The 20,338-nt window shown below is 41.4% G+C and overlaps 2 protein-coding genes across 2 annotated transcripts in view; both read right to left on the reverse strand.

Moving 5' to 3' along the window:
• Positions 1-1,515: 1,515 nt before the first annotated feature.
• Arl6ip1 (ADP ribosylation factor like GTPase 6 interacting protein 1) lies at positions 1,516-11,810 on the reverse strand. The gene is made up of 6 exons (XM_051192771.1): positions 11,646-11,810; positions 9,288-9,421; positions 8,780-8,899; positions 5,034-5,151; positions 4,151-4,235; positions 1,516-3,069 (listed from the first exon to the last, which is right to left on the reverse strand). The coding sequence occupies exons 1-6, from the start codon at positions 11,679-11,681 to the stop codon at positions 2,951-2,953; spliced, it is 612 nt and encodes a 203-aa protein (XP_051048728.1). The 5' UTR covers positions 11,682-11,810; the 3' UTR covers positions 1,516-2,950.
• A 1,753-nt stretch (positions 11,811-13,563) lies between these two features.
• The window catches only part of Smg1 (SMG1 nonsense mediated mRNA decay associated PI3K related kinase), a 100,701-nt gene continuing 93,926 nt past the window's right edge, over positions 13,564-20,338 (reverse strand). The window contains exons 61-63 of the mRNA XM_051192772.1: positions 19,072-19,251; positions 18,884-18,990; positions 13,564-17,845 (exon numbers count right to left, since the gene is read on the reverse strand). Coding sequence (XP_051048729.1) covers positions 17,768-17,845; positions 18,884-18,990; positions 19,072-19,251 — 365 coding nt within the window. The 3' untranslated portion in view covers positions 13,564-17,767. The remainder of the gene's footprint in view (positions 17,846-18,883; positions 18,991-19,071; positions 19,252-20,338) is intronic.

Genomic DNA, 20,338 nt, shown 5'->3' on the forward strand with positions numbered 1-20,338 from the left:
ACTACCATATGGTTGCTGGGAACTGAACTCAGGACCTCTGGAAGAGCAGCCACTACTCTTAACAGCTTAGCCATCTCTCCAGCCCCAACATCTATTTCCAATGGCTTTCTTTCCATAGGAAGTATGTACACTCTGTATATTGCATCACTCCTTTACTCAGCTAATATCTGAGTGCCTAGCATGTGACAGCTGTAGTTCCTCCAATCCTTAGGAAAGTCCGATTATGGCCAGAGACAGACAGCTAATCAGGATAGGACCAGAGCCATACAATGAGGAACTGTGAAGCACTGAGGATGTAGGTTACCTGGGCAGTTTCCTCAGCTTTCCCAAAGGGACTGCTTCCATAAGCTTAGCTCCTAACAAATGCTGGGATCTGTGATGTTGCCTCAATTTCAGAGATAAGAAAACTGTCATCTTAAGTGAACCTGATATGAAAACTTGAGGAATTCAAAGCAAAGTGGAGATGGGCAGTGGGGTGGGAGGATACTAGTTAGATTCCTTGCTGAGGACTTCCCTACCTGAGCCCACAGGGTCTTGATATGTAGGCTTGGTGAGTCACAGCATCTGGATGGCTCCACACTAGAGGGAACTTGTGTAGAAATGGGTAAGAAACTCAGAATGCTGGGCAGAAGGGAAGTGGAACAAAGCCTGTAGGAACTGTAATACATGTTATTTGTTAGAGGGAAACTACAGAACCTGATGAAAGGTGAGCAGCTGGCTTTTAACTACTGTGGAAACCCTTTAAATACTAGGATGGGTGAAGTGACTGATACAGGACTGGAATCCTAACACTTGGGAGCTGAAGGCAGGAAGGTCCAAGGTCAGTCTGGGCCTTATATGAGACTGTCTAAAAACACCAAAGACCATTCTTTTCTTCTTAGCCCAGCTCATTCCAAATGTCTTCACATGAGCCTTGGAATGATAGACCCTCTTGAAAACACTCAGAACAGTCTTCAAGGCTATGGCCTTGGCTATGGCCAGAGGTAGCAAAGGATGGCTATGGTTTCAGGCACATATAGCTGACCTGAGCAGTTGCCACAGATGCATGATTAAAGGCCAATGATTCTTTTTATGATTTTGAACCAAGTTTTCCTATGTAGTCAAAGCTGAGCTTGAGATTACAAGGGAGCAATTTCAAAGCCTCAGACAACCACAGGAGTTCTAATGATCTTGGCTTGAGACCTCCAGCTTCTTTTCTGAGACCCCCAAGTTATAGCATCCAACTTGAGGTGTAATTTCAAAAGGCAGACAAAAGTCATCTACCAATCATTATCAACCACCTGTGTTGGAAGCAAAAGTACAAGCTCTTTTGGGCCTCTTCTGTCCCTGCTAATTCCTCCCCTCAGACCTTGGGGTCCTCTCCTCTTCAGTGTTTTCCATTCTAGATAGCATAGTGCCTGGGTGTTCCTTTTAAGAGTACCTTAGGGTGGAGGGCTTATAATGACAACAGGGGGGTTACTAATCAGATTCATAAACTCAAACAATTAACAACAAAATTGAGACAAAACAAAGTGGTCCCAGCATTTTTGTTTTTATTTTTCCCCTTTTACACAAAACAAAGTAGAAGAAATGATCAAAACTGCCAAAGTAGTTAATTGGTAGAACATGTATTGTTCACACATACACACACACAAAATTCCAGGTAGGAAGACAGGCTTATTTACAAGAAAACATGTAAAATTAAGGTGGATGTCATGAAACATTAAAAACAAACACATGCTCCAACAGGTGCCACTGTTTACAGTGCTAGGAGGTGAGAAACAGAGGCAGATGCACAAGGTGCAGGCTTCACAGCATCAGTGCAATGGATCCACAAACTATGTTACAGAGAGTTCATGGGTTGAAAAGTTGTTCCCAAATGTGTCCTATTTTGGCCCTCAGAGGTTCAGTTCTGAAGATTTCAACTGCTCTAAAAGTCAATCTACTGAAAGGGCATGTGATCACAGTAAGCTTAAGGAGTTACAAATGCTACACAGAGCAGTCACCCATCAGCAGTCTGCTCTCAGCTACAACCCTGCAAAGGGAAAGTCAAACACCAGTGTAGACACTGCTTCCACGTGTAAACCTAGAGCCACTAAAATACAGCCAGCATCACCGGGCAGGTGGGGTGAGAATATATGAGAATTTCCGGGCTTACTTTTAAAGGGTTTTTTTTTTTTTTGTTTTGTTTTTTTTTTCTGGTCTTAAAAAGTAATAGATGTTCTAGTTTTCTGAATGAACAAAGGAGGCATTTATATCCTTGGCTGGCCTAGGAGTAAAGTCCCAGACATTTTAAGTCAGCTGAAAATCTGGAACAAAAGAATGCTAAGATTTCCAAATACAATCTTCTGGAAGTTTGTTGTTCAAAAGCAGTGCAAAGGGAATGAGAGGTCAGTCTAGACTGACAGATTCCTCATGTGAGCAAAGGGGCAATGCTTCCTACACCTGCTACATTTCATACAACAGAAGAACTCATCTATTAACTAGGGTGTGGAATTTTATACTATCACATGGATATTCTCCCACAGTGGAAAATCAGGAATGAATCTTAAGTGGTCTCTTCATTGAAAGTGGTAAACCTGGTCTCTGTACTAACAAAGATACAATGTTAAGCAGACTGTGGAGGCGGACAGTAGAACCAGCTTCCTGTAGCCACAGACCACTACCTTGAATATAGCTAAAGCAAACATCAACAATTAACCAAAATCACAGTTCACTGTTCAAAAGAGCAAAGTTCACCACTTTAGTTTTTTAAAGGAAGTTGATAAAAATAAAAATTCAATAAAACAAGTTATACTGATGGGAATACACCCAGCTACACCTGGCACTAGACACAGTACAAAGCCTGGCCTGTGTGAATCTCTACTAACAAGGGCAGAGTAAGGAAGCAAAGAGCCACTATAACATTTTAGTATCCAAACAGCACTGTACAACTGTTCCCAGGGGCAGGGCTCACTCCACTGAAGCTGCGTTATTCATTTTTCTTTTCTTTTTGCTTGAGAAGCTTGTTTATCTCCCTTTTGGCCATTCCAATGTACTTCAAAATGATTCCGTGTTGGTTTAATCCAGGAAGCAACAGCACAAAAGTCACTTGAAATAAAGAAATGAAGTGAGGAAACAGTATTTAACTCACAGACAAAAGCAGGTAGACTCTGGAGGAAGCAACATGAAAACCATTCAGTCCCAGAAACTTCAGCTATCATGCTTTCTGCTGTCTGTGCATTCATGCTCATGCACTATGCTTTCTATCTTAACCCCCTTGCCTTCACTTCCCATAAGGTTTTAATAAACTCCCTGAAAACAGGGCCATACTTCTTTAAGATTTTTGTTTTATTTTTGTGTATACACAAGTGATTTGCCTAAAAGCTGGCTATTAGACACCCAAGACTGGATATGAGCTGTTGTGAGCCAGCATGTGAATGCTGGACATGGAACCAAACTAGTGCTTTTACCCAAGAAGCCCTATCTTAAGACCTGACTTGAAATCTTTTTGCTCTTGAGAAGAGATCTCAGCCAGGCAGCTGTAGTGAATGTTTTTAATCCCAGCATTTGGGACACAGAGACAGGCCGATCTCTGTGAAATTGAGGTCAGCCTGGTATACAAAGTGAGTTCCAGGACAGGCTCCAAAGCTACAAAGAAACCTGTCTTAAAAAACCAGACAGAGAGAGAGAGAAAGAGAGATTGAGAACCAAAGAGAGAGGAGAAGAGGAGAGGTGAGAAGAGGGAGGAAGAGGAGGGGAGAGCAGGGGAAGGAAAGAGAGGAGAGGAGGGGAGGGGAGGAAAGGGAAGGGGAAGGGAAGAGAGAAGAGGGGAGGGGAGAAAGAGGGAGAAGAGGGAGGGAGGGAGAGAATCTCGTATAGCCCAGGCTGATTATGAATGTGACATATAGCACATAGCCAGGGATGACCTTGAACTTCCGCTCCTTCTGCCATCTAGGTCCTTAGTGCTGGGATTAGTTTTTGTCTAGTATTGGGTATCAAATCTAGGGCTTGGAACACATAGAGCAAGCACTCTACCATCTGAACTATGACCCCAGCACAGGCTAGAGTCTTCAGTCTTCACCTTGCTACATTCTTCCACAGGTTCCTATGAATATTCACTATCTACTTACTGCCTACACTACAGACTTGCCTGCTAAGATTCATGTGTGACACTTCCTCAATGACTTACCAATCAGGTAGGTGAGAAGCAGGTTGTGGACTTGCTGTCCCACCCAAGCAACCGCAGCAAGAGAAACAATCATGGTCATAAAGTACTGTTGAGGAAAAGAACAAGACTTGTCAGCTCTAAACAGCAGACTAACAAGGGCAGCTCTGAAGGTGTGCTTCTCCACTCTACAATGCACAGGTGACCAAAGCACGAAGGCTGCTCTCACTCTACATACAGAGGACCAAAACATCATGATATACTCCATACACATATAGCTTCACTTGTGGGCTTAAACAGATTTCCTTTAAAGGCTGGGAAAATAAGATCATTTTTATTACTTTTCTTTTATTAAATGTATGTACATTTCCTCTTTAAAATATAAACTATGTTACCTTTCCAGTTAGCAACTTTCCACCAAAACCAAAGCTAAGATATAAGAACATGTTTTTTTGTTGTTATTTTCTTTTTGGTTTTTTGATACAGGGTTTTTCTGTGTAACAGCCTTGGTTGTCCTGGAACTAGCTCTGTAGACCAGGCTAGCCTCAAACTAACAGAGATCCACCTGCCTCTGCCTCCTGAGTGCCGGATCAAAGGCATGAGCTGCCACCGCCACGCAGTTTGAGAACATGTTTTTTATGTATGTGTTTTACTTCAGCAAGGGGGAGGGGGGACTTACATCCACTATAATAAGAAGTTACATACAAAATGTAAATTTTACCTTTCAGTGCTTTAGCTACCACGTGTAACACTTATAAATATATGTAGGCATTACACCAAAGGATAGTAAGTAATGAACTTCACTCCTAAGAAGACTGAAATCATTTGAACTGAAATCACTATGAACTCAGTATTTTGCTTCACATTCCAGTAAGTTAAATAAATAAATTAACAAGTAACAAAATACCATTTTAGGCTTTTCTTCCTTTAGCGAAAAGAGGCGTTTCCACCAGCCCACAGCTCTTCGTCGAATTTTTACTAGATTACTGCAGATTTCATGAAATCTTTGCTGTTGTTCAGTGGTCCTAGAAAAGAGTTTTCTTTTTGTTATAAGTAAATAACTACAGTACAGTTTATTTATAGTTATTTAACTTTCCTGAGAAAGAATCTCACTCTAGCTGCCCCTGAACTCATGATCCTTCTGCTAGGATTATAGGTATGAGCCACAACACCGGAGCAGTTCAACTTCTGATCTATCTACTTCCATCTTCCAAGTGCTGAGAACACAGTTGGGAGCATCCACAATGTGGCAAGAATTATCTTCACAAGTAGAAACAATGGATCACCACTGACTGCAATTTTTAAAACTTGTGTTACCTGTACTGTATGTGTGTAAGTGTTTGCCTATATGTTTGTCTAACACATATATGAAGTGCCTGGCGCCTACAGAGGCCAGAAGAGTGTTAGATCCCATTGAAGTCAAGTTGTAGACAGTTGTGGGTGCTGGGAATCAAACTCAGGTCAGTCCTCTAAAGTGAGGCAAATATTCTTAACCTCTGAGAACTTTCCAGACCCCAGAGTGACTACATTTTAAGACTCCTTTCACAGTATGTCCATGCACATATTTTTTGCTACACATTTTATTTATTTTATGTGGGAATGTGCATACATGTTATGAGGTCACAAACCTGTGTACGTGTGTGAGAGGAAAACCTATGGGAGTCATTTCTCTCCTTCCACCATGTGGACCCCAGGTTTCAAGCGCAGGTAATCAGGCTTGCTGACAGGCACCTTTGCCAGCTGACTCACCTTACCAGCCTTTGTGTACATACTTCTAATAGATTAATGGTACAGTTCTAAAGCCACATTTGATTAACTATAGTAACAGAAGTTGAATCTTCTATGAACTGTATCCATGGTACAAATTTTGTTTTTCTATTTCAGTTTATTTTTCAGCCCCAAGTATATTTTGCATTGTGCCCATCATCAGTGAGTGCTCTAAGTAGCTGCATCCAAGTATCTGTAGTAGAATAACTTCTATACCAGGTCAGCAGGATGGTCAGAAGATAAAGATGCTTGCTGCCATGGCTGGTTCGATCCCCAGAACCCACATGAGATTGAACAATCTCTGGAAAGTTGATGACTTCCACATGTGCCATGGTATGTGTGCACGTGAGTGGGTGGGTGGGTGGGTGGGTGGGTGGGTGCATGTGGGTGGCAAACACACACACTTGAATACTTGCACGAATGCATTCACTCACACACTTTAAAAAATAAAGGCTAATCCAAATTCCTTCTAAACTCAGTTCCAGTGAGAGAAAATGAAAGCAGCAACAAAACTGATAGGCCTCTCTTAAGAAAGCCATATTTTTTTCATTTCTAATCTGTCCCTCTGCTATTTTGTGTCACAGGTCCAGCACTAAAAAAGATCAGACTGAGGACCAAGCTGCCCTCTCTCCTGTAGTGTTAGCCTGGCACAGATGTGGGAGCATGTCTCAGATTATCCAAGATGCCCATGGTAAAGGCTACACTGTGGCTATAGTGTTACTTCTTTCCCACATCATCCCAGATAATCAAGACATACAACTTGCCCCATGTATGCTATTACCACCAAATATCTGTTTCTCTCTGAAGATTTCCCTTCGGGATTATGAGTTAGTCAACTGTTATTTGGCTAATGTCAAGGCCATAAACTTCCCCAAACATAACAGCATTAAACTCCTCATGAAAAAGGAAGACCAGTTTGAGTAACAACTCCTAAAACTGGCCCCATTATTCTTTAAAGAAACATGCTTACTTAACCCACAATTTAAGTTAACTCCCCAGATTCTGTGAATTTGTTTTTCCAGATCTGAAAGATATACAATAAAGGCTCTCAGTGTTTGCAGATTACATAACTTGCTGTCACTTGGAAACCCCCCCCCCCCGAAAAAAAAAGAAGGGCAGAGGCAGAATACTAATCAAATGAAAATGTCAGTTGACAGAAAAATCTATTCCAATATCTGATTCTGTTCATTATGTGTGCTCTTTCCTTCCTCCAGCAGAGAACAGAACTCAGGGCACCATGTGTTCTGGGAAAGCAGCCTTAATACTAAGCTCTGACAAATCCAACATTCCAATGGACTATCAAACAGTTAATGTAATCCCAACCATTTAACTATTGTCTTAGAAGTAATAAGCAACCATTCAGATGATAAAAGTAAGATCAACAGCTCATGTGTATCCAACAGTAGAATTTACTCTTCTCTACTCAGAATGCACTTGGTCAAATACCCACCCCTGTATTGTCTCAAGGCACAACCTCACTCAGCCTTAAACACAATATCCCTCTTGGTTTGTTTTGGGGGATGTAGGGAAACACTGGGTGTGGTATCTGGGTAACAAAGACAGGCAGGCTCACAGCTTGTTATGTGTTTGGAGCCTACTCTGGCCTCATAACATATTGTCTGTCTGTCATCCGGAGTACTAAGATTAGAAGTGTGCACCAAGCCACACAGCTTAAAAGATCAACTCTAACAATTAGGGTTTTTTTTTGTTTTTTTTTTTTTTTTTTTTTTGAGACAGGGTTGTCTGTGTAGCCCAGGCTGTCCTAGAACTCAGAGATCCAGCTGCCTCTGCCTCCCGAGTGCTGGGATAAAAGGTGTGCAACAATAGAAGGCAAGAACTGACACCTGGGTGTCCTTCAAGCTGACCTAATACTGTTGTTTGAGGAAAGTTTGTGACTGGACAATGTAAGGCACTGAACAAGAGAACCAGCCACTGACCCTGACATCAGGTTGTTTGTCCTCATGTGTATACTCTCACAAATGAGGACTCATACAAATCAAAGAGACACATTTAAACAAACAAGTTCAAGGTCCATTAAGGGGCTGGCTTGGTAGGCAAAGTTACATGTTGCAGAGTCTATTGACTTGAGTTCAGCCACCAAGATCCACATATGGTAGGAGAGACCAAACTCTACGAAGTTACCTTCTGATCTCCACATGCATGTTATGTGGTACCTGCAATCCACCCCAAATAAATAAATATGTGTGTGTGTATACATACATATACATATATATACATATATATTTTTTTTTTAAAAAAACAAGAGTTCTGTAATTCTTATTTAAAACATCAACTTTAAAGAATACCCCTACCATAGGTGGGACACGCCTTTAAAGCCAGTACATGGCAGGCAGATCATTGTGAGTTTGAGGCCAGACTGGTCTACAGAGTTAGTTCCAGGACAGGCAGGGCTGTACAAGAAACCCTGCCTCAAAAAAACCAAAAAGAAAGAAAGGAAGAAAGAAAGAAAAGAAGAAAGAAAGAAAGAAAGAAAGAAAGAAAGAAAGAAAGAAAGAAAGGAAAGAAGGAAGGAAGGAGGGAGAGAAGGAGAGAGGCAGGCACAGGTGGATCTCTGAGTTCAGCCTGATCTACAAAGTGAGTTAAAGGAAGCCAGGGATACACAGAGAAACCCTGTCTTTAAAAAAAATAAATAAATAAAACCACAACAAACCCTTACTTCAAGTGTAAAAGTAGTAAAACTGAATAAACATCAACAACAACAAAAAAGCAAGTTTTTAACCAAAGTGAAATACAGAGATATAAGTACTGAAAATTCTTGACTCATCTGAATTCCGATTAGAGATTTTTCACATAAGAGCAATGAGGTGTCTGATGGTTATAAGTCTTCACTTATTCACAGTACATTAATCATACATGGCTACCTACCATTTATTAGAGCCAAAAATCCTCGGTGCTAGAATGGGAACAAGGTAGTCAGCCAGGCACAAAAACATAACAAAACAGGAAGCACCGGACAGCACAGATGGATCGAGATAATAGATAATCCTGTTAAAAACAAAATTAACCAAAGTTAGCAAACCACTTGTCATTGTTCCTGACTAAAGGTGTTTATTCCCTAACCCACAGCTTCTCAAGGATGGTGCTGTTTCCTTTCTAATTTCCTAAGTGGTTTTTAAGATGTATCATGGGATGATGTCTAGGGTCCACAATCTTTATTAGAGAATATAAAGGAAAGGTGTTGAAACACAAAACTATGAGTGTGTAGGATTTACTCAAGTGTATTAGGTTACACTTTACATAAGGATTACAAATTCTAGAAACTAGGCAAGCTACTTGTAATAAAAGCATTCCTTTTGGATTAAGTATTACAAAAGCGTCTCTAAGCATAGGCTGTGAACCATCTGAGCACTTAGCAATAGAACCCCTCACTTACAGAAACAGCAGGGAAACAACACCCATGATGGCAGGTGGAAACCATGCTCTTTCCCATCGAAGGACTTTGTCAGCCATCAGCATCACTTCTCCCCATCCTTGCAGCTGCTCTTCCAGACCTGCAGTCTCCACAGCCTACACAAGATCAACAGTTAAGAGGGTTGTTACTTTACCAATTTCATCATTCTCACGGCTCATAGAGTAAAAGCCTAAAGTGTCAAAACGGTTATCCCAAACAAGCTGAGTCATGAAAAACTGTGATTCTGGCACCAAACATGAAAACGCATGGAGGGTGGGAGAAAGCCCAACCTTAATGATCACCAGCACTGAGCCTTATGTACATGACGCAACATAATACTCCCTAAGTTTCACAATATGGAGAAATATTTCAATATTAATGAAAGTGAGCTTAATATGGTTAACTAATATCCCCAAATTCACCCACAGAGTCATGAGGCAGTGCTCAGAATATTACTAAATTGGATACTCTTATGTTTGCTCATTTCAGGTGGTTGGCATTGATCTGCTGATTGGTCATTTTATTGATTTAAGCCCTTCTAAATTCATCAGGAAAGCAATCAGTACATACAATCTCTAAAATAGCTCTTTGTATAATGGAATTATTCCAATGCTGGCAGTCTCTGTGGAATTAAAGAAAATTACTTGAACAAAATTATGTGAAGCACTTAAAGTCCTCCATAAGGGCTCCTCATCGTTGGTGATGTCATTTTGGCTAAATTTCAAATTTCTCTACATATTTGACAACTAGTAAAAGCACACTTTTAGGGTAAGCTATTGACCTAAACCCTTCAGGGACTTTGGTAAAGGAAGGAAATTAGAACAAGAAGTTGCTCAATGTGTATAGGGCCCTGGATTCAACCTCCAAGAACCACATACATACAATGGTCAAATGACACTTTAAGCTTTTCAAAAAGGAATATTGGAATGATAGGACACAGTCCAGACTGATTTTAATAAAGATGAAATCTGTGTCATAATACTTCTGATTCTATATTACATGCCTAAGGCTGATATCACCCCAAACTAGAAATTCTAAACAGTTCACATTCTATAATTCAATTAATGCGCCTCAAAACGGGAAACAGTATTTCTACCACCTCTATTTAAGATGAGGAAACTGAGACAAAAAGAGGTTAATACATTTAAATCCAGTAAATGTAAGATTAATGGCCTTGCTCTCCTTAAAATGATACTGCATTGATGGAAAGTTAAATTTGTGATCAGGTCCTCTCCCATGACAATTTCCTTTTACATCAATTATTCCTCTTACTGGATTGTTAGCTGGTGTATATGTGTGTTGTGTAGGGCAAGTATCTCTGTTGGATTGTTTGCTGGTGTCTGTGTCAGGAAAATTTAAGGGAACAGGGTAAACATCTCTAAACACCAATGAAAAGTGAAGATTTTGCTCAGTCCTGTAGTGACTACTGTCCGGTAGACATTTAACTTGCTGGCATTTAGGCTCTTAGAAGCGCAAAAGCAGAAGTTAAGCTGGTTGGTCTCTTCATTTCTAATATGGCCTGTCTTTCCCTGGGGAATGAGTACAGGGGAAATAAAAGGATCTCTCGCTCTTGCCTAGATGATACCATTACATTTGTAAAACTAGCAGGGCCTGGTGATGCACAACTGTGATCCCAGCACTTGAGTGGTAGAGACAGGAGAATGACAAATGCAGGGCCAGCTTGGCTACATGAAACCCTGGTCTCAAAACAAAACCAAAAACCTGTAATGAGGCAAATGTTTCCTCGTTTGATACCACCTCATGCTGTTCCTTCAGATCTATCCGTGCCAATCATTTTTAAGTTGCGTCCAGTATCATGAGCCCCCTTGCCATTTCCCACACAAGTGCCAAGACCTCCCACTGTCCTTTCCGCTGAACCCGCTTTTCAGCTTCCTGCGGTGAACTCTAAGCCAGCTACAACAAATTCTGTGTCAGCGATAACTAATTCTCTGTAGCAGCCCTTTGACCCTCCATCCTCGCCCAAGTTTTAGCGGGGAAAGAACAACACATACAAACATTCTGCCAAACAAGAGATAAAAATCAAAGAGGGCGGAACAGATAGGTCTCCGGCCTGAGCCCCGGGTGCTAGACAAGGCCCCTGGCGGCCAAGTGTCCTAACCTGCAACCCAGGTTCCTTTTTGCTATGGGTCGTCCCCTTCTCATACTTCCTCAAGCGCGGTCCTTGCCTCGTCGTGCAGGCTCCCCAGAGGACGTTGGGGATCGGCAGTAGGGACCGCCACCGTGGGGACGTGCAGGATCAGGCCTGGCAGCCCCCTGGAGTCACCGAGGCCAGGAGGCCTACCCGGAAGCGCCGGGGACAAGCCGACGACCGCGACTCACCAGCAGGTTGCTGCTGCGGTTATCCCCCTCCGCCATCGTTTCGGACGCGTAGTCTCAACAGGCAGAACACACCCTTTCACCGACACCCGCACGCCGACCGGAGCGCGAGGGAACGCCCCGCAGGCTGCTTATGTAGGCTGGCAGTCTTTCCCGACAGCCCTCGCGAAGCTCGCTCCTCATTGGATAGAGGGCACCACAGCTTCAGGGAAGCCAGGCCAACCGGCAGCCAGTGCATGACTTGAAAACCAGGTCAAAGGAGAGGGAAGCTGCGCGGAGCCGAAGGACTCCGGCCAATCAGAGTATAGGGGTGTGACCCGCTGGAGGCGGGGCGAAAGGGAGCGGTTCAACCGCCGTCCCAAGTCTCCCGTCTGGATGGATCTCAAGGCCTTTGGGGCGCCTGTCAGCCTGGCGGGGAGTGGAGTATGCGCAGAGCTGAGCCTACAGCTGATAGAAGGGCAGAGGACGCTTTAGGCTTCTGTGGCACCTGCTTAAGATTTATGACTAGAAGGCTAGCAGCCCCCGTGTGAGAACTGCTGCAGTCATCCCGCCAGCAGTAACAAGATGCACCGACTTATATAGGCCTTCTTTTCCAGCCAGTCTTGGGGGGAATCGTTTGTGGCAAGTTGATAAAACTATGCTACTGGTGCGCTTCAGATGGAGGAATGGCTAGATGAATGAGTAATTCAGATGAAGTGGGTGTGAGGGGAAGCCATGCAAAATATTGGCCTCAAATGTTTTACATTTAAATTATTAAATAATTCGTTCCTTAAGTAATTACCAGGTTCTTTAAAGTACTGAGAGACTTTTAGGAAACTTTAAAGGCCACACACAGTGCTCCTAAATAAGCCTGGCCTTACCTGGAGCATGATGGTTCTATAAAAGGGGCATATAGTTTGTCACAGACCTTGTGGAGAGTACTTGGATAAGGTACTAACAAAACACAGTTTTGGCTAGGAAGCTGGGGTGAAGTGCTACTTAGAGGAATTGTGTGTGTGTGTGTGTGTGTGTGTGTGTGTGTGTGTGTGTGTGTGTTTGGGGGGGGTTTGATAAAATGACTGGGTTGATAAGAGAAACCTTACCAGTGAAGCCTAGAGAATTTCCTCCTGAACCTCAGTATTGAGAACAAAAGGACCCAAACAGCTGCTACACAGGTAAAGCATCAAGGTGCCCTTCTTGCTGGTAGCTCAGGAGCACCCACTTTCATAAGAGGAAGGAGTACTAATAGGCTTTAAAATCTATCATTTCTACCTTGGGAATTAGGCTGTTGCTTCAGAAAGCTGTAAAGGCCAGCTGCTGAGACTGAGGTAGATGAAAGGAAGTCCAATAGCACTTTGTCTAGAGCACTTTTGTTGTGTATTATTCCCAGATCCAGGTACAAAGCCAGCTCTCACTAACCTTCCATAAGGCCCAGGAATTAACAACACTCTTCTGATTTTGTACCACGATAAGTTATCTCTTGAAATGTACCAAATGATGAAGCCCTTATCACAAATCTTCCTCAGAACCTTGGCAAAGCAAATTAACTCAGCCAAACACTTCTGTCAGAGCTTTCACTCCCAATAATGGTCTGCCAGATTTTTTTTTTAATATTGCCAAAATTAAGCTTCATACATTGCCTTTTGTTTTCAAAACAGGGTTTCTCTTTGTAGCCCCAGCTATTCTGGAATTTGCTTTGTAGACCAGGCTGGCCTTGAATTGAGAGATCAACTACCTTTCCCTCTCCTAGATTAAAGGCATTGATTCTTATCAAGGAACGTTCCTATTGAAATAAAATTTTCACCGTTCAAAAATGGAGTAAAATAATCTTTTTTGAGATTTTTTTTTTTAAATTTAGAGAGATAATAGAAAAGCCACAAAACTATGTGTTTCAAAACAAACTTTCTGGATCTACTTCAATAAATTCAGAACTTAAATACTGTATCTTTAAAGACTTGAACTTTTATTTTTTGAAAAACAGGTATTTCATACAATCTTTATCATGTTAATGCAAAGTAGGCATTTTTTTTCCAAAAGATGCATTATGGACATTTTCAGGAAGCTGGTGTGATTTATTCAACTTTTAATCTTAAATACAAGCACAAAATTATATCCATCAGGAGGCATTACAACTTAAAAAAAAAAGCCACTATTTGTACAATGTTACTAGGACAAGGAAGATTCAGCTCAACTCAACTTGCTCTTAAATAAGGGTTAAAAAAAAAAAAAAATCAAACATAAAATGTGATGTCATTGCCACCTGACATTCCAGGTGGAAACATAAGGGACTTGTAAAACTGGAAAAATAAGCAACACAGTAATCTGAAACAGGAGCTGAATCAGACACATCAGGAAAAGGGAAAACAACCACTTAATCAGCTTGTTTTGAGAAGGGAAAATGTTTCAGAACAATATCCAATTCTTTACTATCTTCAAATATCCCACTCATTTTGAGTTTTTAACACTAACACTAGAATTTCCAATTCTCAAGGATTCCCTACACAGTTGCCTTTTTGAACCTAGGCTCAGTTTGCTTTATGTAAATAATGTTATCCAGGCCCAAAAGCAGGCCTTTTCTTGAATCTTATCAAAGTGTTGCAATGCTCACTAGTACCTATCCTACCAAGTTAACTGAAGATGAAGACTTCAGTGACTAGTGCGTTAATTTTTGCCTCCTTGATTTGGCGGGGGAGGGTTCTAAATTACATTTTATAAATTCAAGAAGATATAAAACAATGTTAGTTTTTGTACTCATCTGAACACATGTGAAACAAAGATGCTTCAGTGTACTAGTTGTAAGGGCTAGGATGTATATAGCTCAGGGGTAGAGCACTTGCCTAGCATGTGCAAGGTTCCATCCCTGCACTGCAGGAAATCCAGCTAATAGCATCACAGCACTGACATCTGCTGTGTATGAATAGGAGTTGCAGGTTAGTTGTAGGTGTGTTCATTACTAAGAAAAGAATTGAGAGAAAAGAAGAACCAGCTCCTTTTAGTACTGCACAAGTAAGCCCCGAGTAACTACAAAAAGGTGGAGGGAAATAGGCCAGGAAGACTCTGATTTAAAGTACCGCCTATAATACCCCAGATTAAAAAGGACCCAAGACTGCACATCAACTCTAATATTTGGCTGTACTTGCATTGCCCTGCTTGGCATTTATTAAATGGCTCTTTCCTTAAATTTCACACATCAAAACAACCACAAACAAAAAACAATGTAGATAACACCAAACATTGGACAATATTAAGAAAACTTAAGTTTAGGTAACAGAGGCAAGTGTTAAGGGCAAAGTGAAGGGAGTTTTTCCTTTGTATTATAAACTCTCACCCTGAATTTGGGATTTGATCTCTGATTCAGTGATCTTAGAAAGTGGATCAAGACCTATCAGTTTCACACAAAAACCTCCATGTCAAAAAAACTCTCCACCAGTGTCAAAAGAAACCATCTAGCCAACTGCATGATCAGCTCATGACTAGAAACAAACTACAAGACACTTTGGTAATGGAAGAAATTGTTTTGTAAGTACTAGGCTTCCATAGCATAGTAAAGAAATCAACTGAAAACAGATTCTAGCTAAGGACAAGAAAACACAATACGTCTCAATTCTCAAGGGTACTCTGAATTAGAAGAGGTTGTATGTACGGTTGTTCTGTACCCCCTGAATCAAAGAGTGGAGAGAGAAGGAAGATAGAAAGTACGGAGTAGAGGGGTAGGGAATAGGGAGAGGAAGGGTTGGAGAAGAAAATATCCCTGGTTTTCCACAGGTATTTTGTCATCAAAAAAATGTGTGACTTCAAAACTACAGCACTCTACATGATTTATTAAGACATTCCCCCAATGGCCCTATTTTTTCCACTTGAGGCTTCTTACAAAAGCTCAACCTGGCAAGGCTAATGGCACAGGAAGCCAAACCATATAGTTGAGGGTTTTGTCCAGAGTGCAGTGAGCAGCAAGCTTTTAAGTCCTTGGTTGCTCTTATTCCTGTAACCAAGAACTACTCTTCTCTCAGAAACCAGTTTAAAATAGAAAGGATGGATAATCCAACTGAGGCACATTTTTTTTTTTTTTAAAGCTGTCATATTTTTGCTTGGATTAAGGTACCCAGGTACTTCTGATGCCTTAAACTCATGGATGCCTGAAGCCATTTCTGACCACTACTACCACCTACAAGGACAAATAAGTATGAGCTGGCTTTATCATTATAATAAAAGTTCTTCCTGGCATGAAGAATGGCTGAAAATGACAAATCTTGAGAGTACAGTTGCCCTCAATGCCTCTACGGAAGAAAGCAGCATGCAAAATACAGTATGGCATCAATATTCCAGCTAGGCTGTTTTGTGAAAATAAGGCTCAAAATCAAGAATAAAATCAAATGCAATGAAAAGTTCCTTGTCACTGAACACATGGAGATTCAAAACAGCGTCTTCCAATACTCATAATTAAGAAAGTGCTGACAATGACATCCATCCTGTAAGGATTAGAATTAAACTCATAGCAATCAGAGAAGAGCCCAGAGCCACATGGAGTGCTTCCATAGGACCTTTCAGGCTTGTGTGTAGAGGCTGGCAAATACAAGTGGCCACTGCACTAATTGCTAGAATGCTGGGGAAACAGACAAAATACTGTGTGCTATTCTGTGTTGAAACGTGATTTTTAGTTCTATTCTAGTCTGGACTTCTATAGAGGATCAGCAGTGAGTACTGAAAATGCTAAACTGAAGGATGCCTTGATCGTGACTCACTACACTAGTCACTCAACAGTAGCTATAAAATGACGCAGAAAGTAAACAGAACCCCTCACAGACCACCAGCTGAACTTAAAGGTGCTGGTTGGCATCACTTCGCATGCCCCCAAATGCCAGGTAAATTAAAGCACTTTTAATTTACACCTTAAAACGTAAAAGAAAATTACACTTTGTAAATTAAAAGTATCAAATGAGAAAACTGAATTAAAAAACATTTCACTCTACCTCCACCAGAATATCACTTTATTGTGAACCTGTCATCAACAATGCAAACTCCAATAGGTTCTCTATCCTGGCTGTTTAAAAGGTAAAAGATTACATCAGATCAGCTACTTTCTATGAAAGAAACTACAGCAATCACAGAAGAAGGAAAATTTGAATGACCTCCAAAAAATGCACACTGTAAGCAGAGGGGAGTGCACATGAAATCAGTGTCTGTTAGACTCATTACGTTTGGATGCACAGTGACAATTCTGGAAACTGTACATGATAAGAGTCACAGATATGACTGAAATAACCAGTTACATCTTGTAGGTGATGATCGGACCTTTAAACAATCCTTGAATTTTCCATGTTTTCACTGGATTTGGACAAGCTCCTGTATCTGTCTCCAACTATGGTTAAGAGCACGGAGACGACAGTTTATGAAGTGTAAGGATTGAAATAAAAGTGAGTCTGACAGCTGGCTAGTCTACCAGAGCGGGTCAATGGGGAGCTGGGGAACAGGTAAATGATGGGGAGGAGTGGGATCCATGGGTGCTTTTCCCTTCATTTCAGAAGTCAGTTCTTCCAATGTAGTGTCTGTTACACTGCTCTCCTTTTTTTTTTTTTTTTTTTTTTTTTTTTTTTTTCTTTTTTCAGTCCATTTCTGAAATTCATACAGCATAGCCTTTTGGTACTTACTGGTCACCCCAACCAGTACTGTTGCCAAGCAACAAGTGTTTCTTAAGAATCTGAATGCATCAACTCTTCCGTGGCTGTGAGTTCTTCTCGGCCCCAGTTTCCTCTGTTTCTGAGCGGGGTTTGTTTTCCTGGATTGTACACACAGGGTCAGGTGGAATGGAGTTCCAAGTCACTCTGTGCTCCGCAGCATCCCGATTTCTTTCTCAGCTAACCTCCTGACACATTTGCAGCTGTTCTGTGGCAGAAAGACAATCTCCGTGTGCAGGCAGTGAGCTTGCTTTCTTCACCTTTGACCCTGGCCATGGTGTTGGGCGTATCCCTGAGTGCAGCTGTCCTGCAGGATTCACTTCCTAGTACACCGAGATTTCCTAGGTTTCCTCAGAGTAAGCCCCCAGTTGCATCACCACCGACTGTGATGTGGCTTTGGATGCCTGAGGCTCAGTTGATTCTGGTGGATGTCTGACCTCGCTTAACCAGACTCATCTACTGTGTTGCCATTCACACCCAAGCTGTCCAACCTTCATACAGCTGAGCCAAGTTATCTAGATTAGTTGCCTCCTTAATGACATAGTCAACCTGTGAACATAGAACAAAATTGAAAACCAATGAACTGGCAAGGTCACAATTTATATACAAATTCCATGAGTTATCTCCTGAATAAGTTGTAGTCAACCCAATCACCAAAGGAACATTGGGTTGAAACCTGGTAATAAGAAGTGATACTTTCCATGACCACAGAAGATACGCAGACTGAATGTCTTAGGAAAAGTCAGAACCCTTAAAACCATAAGGATCATCTCCCCTCCCCCCCCCAGCATTATTTGCTCTTGGGAATATGCCATGAAATGTTATTCTTAGAACAAAACAATGATGAAAGTGTGTGCAAGAAATGGTTAATCTAGGTAAAAAGTCTGGCATCCCTACAACTTTTCTGTAACCTTGTACATCTTTTATAATAAATAGCTGGGAGTTGAATAACCCAGTGATAAAAGTACCTGCCTAGCACCTGTAAGGACTTATGTGCAATCCACAGGAGGAGTGGGGGTGCACTATACAGACACACACAACTAGTAACAGGGAAAAGCTTTTGAACAAAAACATACAGGTATTCATGGGACTAAAGAATCTACACACCCCCCAAAACTGTCATCCTCCCTTCATATAAAACTTTCAGAATCTTTAAAGGGAGAATGAACTTGAGTGCAATGGATGATTACAGCAACTATACACCTTAAATTTCTATGGAAGACGCTGCCTGAGAGTAAGTAGTAAAGTCATAAGCATTTGCTACTAATAACTTTCTGACTCCTGAATGTAAGTTTAAGGGCTTATTTCTCTTTTTGTTGAGAGGGAAAGAGAAGAGAAAGAATCAGAGGACATATGGAGGTCAGAGGACAACTTGAGTAAGTTGGCTTTTTTTATTCCACCATGTGAAAACCAAGGATTGAACCTAAGTTGTCAAGCGTTTGTGGCAAGTGCCCTTACTCACTGAGCCATTTTGCTAGCCCAAGGGCCTTATTTTTTTTTTCTTGAAATAACAAAATGAGCAAATGATATCCTTGAACCTACCCGAAACATTAAAACAAAGCTTACTTAAGCTTTAAAAATAGTCACCTGCTCAGCAACTGACATCCTCCTGTTTGGATCAACATCTCGGCCCTCTAGCTTGGCTTTCACTCTCTTCCATACACTCACTGCATAGGAGTTTCTCTCTTGCACAGCTATAAAGCAATGATATATGTTAGTCAATCTAACTTTTATGTATTAAAGAATTATAAGGTATTCATATTCTAACTGTTTACCTTTCCCTGTTTTAGGATCTCTGACAGCCTTTTTGGGACTACAAGCAATGCTCTTGCCAGTTCCTGGGATGGTGCTTGGTGGAGTATCTGCTGATGTAGCCAGATTTTTCTGAATCAGCTTTTTAGCATTCTGGGACATGACATCAGGTTGAGTCTTCTGGCCAGTGTTACTCCGGACCGCTACAGACAAAGAATTAGTGGCTCAATTTGCATGCAAACAGAAATGGGTGTGGGGGTGGCACACATACAAGGGATGGCTGGTAGTAAGTACTCCATAGTACTCAACCTTGAAAAATGAACTTAATTTTATAATGGTAAAAAGTCCTTATCCCTTGACTAACAATCATGTCCCTAAAAATACAGCCCCAACAGAGGGGCTCTTAATATGAGTCTGTACAACATAACCATCTTCACTATGCAATAATAAACAGTGGCAGGCAATACCTCAATTAGAACATAAAAAGCCAGAGTGCTTATAATGTCAGTACAAGGGAGGCTGAGACAAGTGGATCTGTAGGGCTTATTGGGAAGCCAATGTGTGAGCCCAGTTAAAGTGCCAGTTCGAGACCTTGTCTCAAAATACAAAGTACGGGGCTGGAAAGATGGCTCACCATTTAAAAACACTGGCTGATCTCCCAGAGGATCCTAGCTCAATTCCCAGAACCCACATGGGAGGACATAACTGTCTGTAACTCTAGTTCCAGAGGATCCAATACCTTCTTCCTGCCTCTCTGGGCACAGTAGGCAGACAAGCACTCAAAAATACTACCTTTAAAAAAAAAAAAAAAAACCGCCAGGCAGTGGAGGCGCACGCCTGTAGTCCCAGCACTCTGAGGCAGAAATGGGTGGATCTCTGTGAGTTTCAGGCCAGCCTGGTCTACAGAGCAAGTTACAGTGCTCAAAGAAACCCTGCCCCCAAAAAACCAAATTAATAAACAAATAAATGTGTGAATAAATAAGTAAACAAATAAATAACAACGAATTCATGAAAGGGGGGGCCAAGGTGGATGGCACCCAATGTGTACACATACCAACTGACCATAAAAAAACTGTTCCTTAATAATTGGGGCTGGAAGATACAGCTCAGCAGTTTAGAGTACTTGCTGCTATTACAAGGGTTCTGGTTCAACTCACAATAAACACATGGTGGCTTACAGCTATTGGTAAATGGAGCTCCAACATATCTGACTGACCTGAAGACACAAAGCATCTATATGGTACACAATGCAGATAAAAAACATTCATACATTAAATTTAAAAATCTTAA

This window comes from Phodopus roborovskii, unplaced genomic scaffold (assembly GCF_943737965.1).
Source record: "Phodopus roborovskii unplaced genomic scaffold, PHOROB, whole genome shotgun sequence".
Classification (NCBI taxonomy): Eukaryota; Metazoa; Chordata; class Mammalia; order Rodentia; family Cricetidae; genus Phodopus; species Phodopus roborovskii.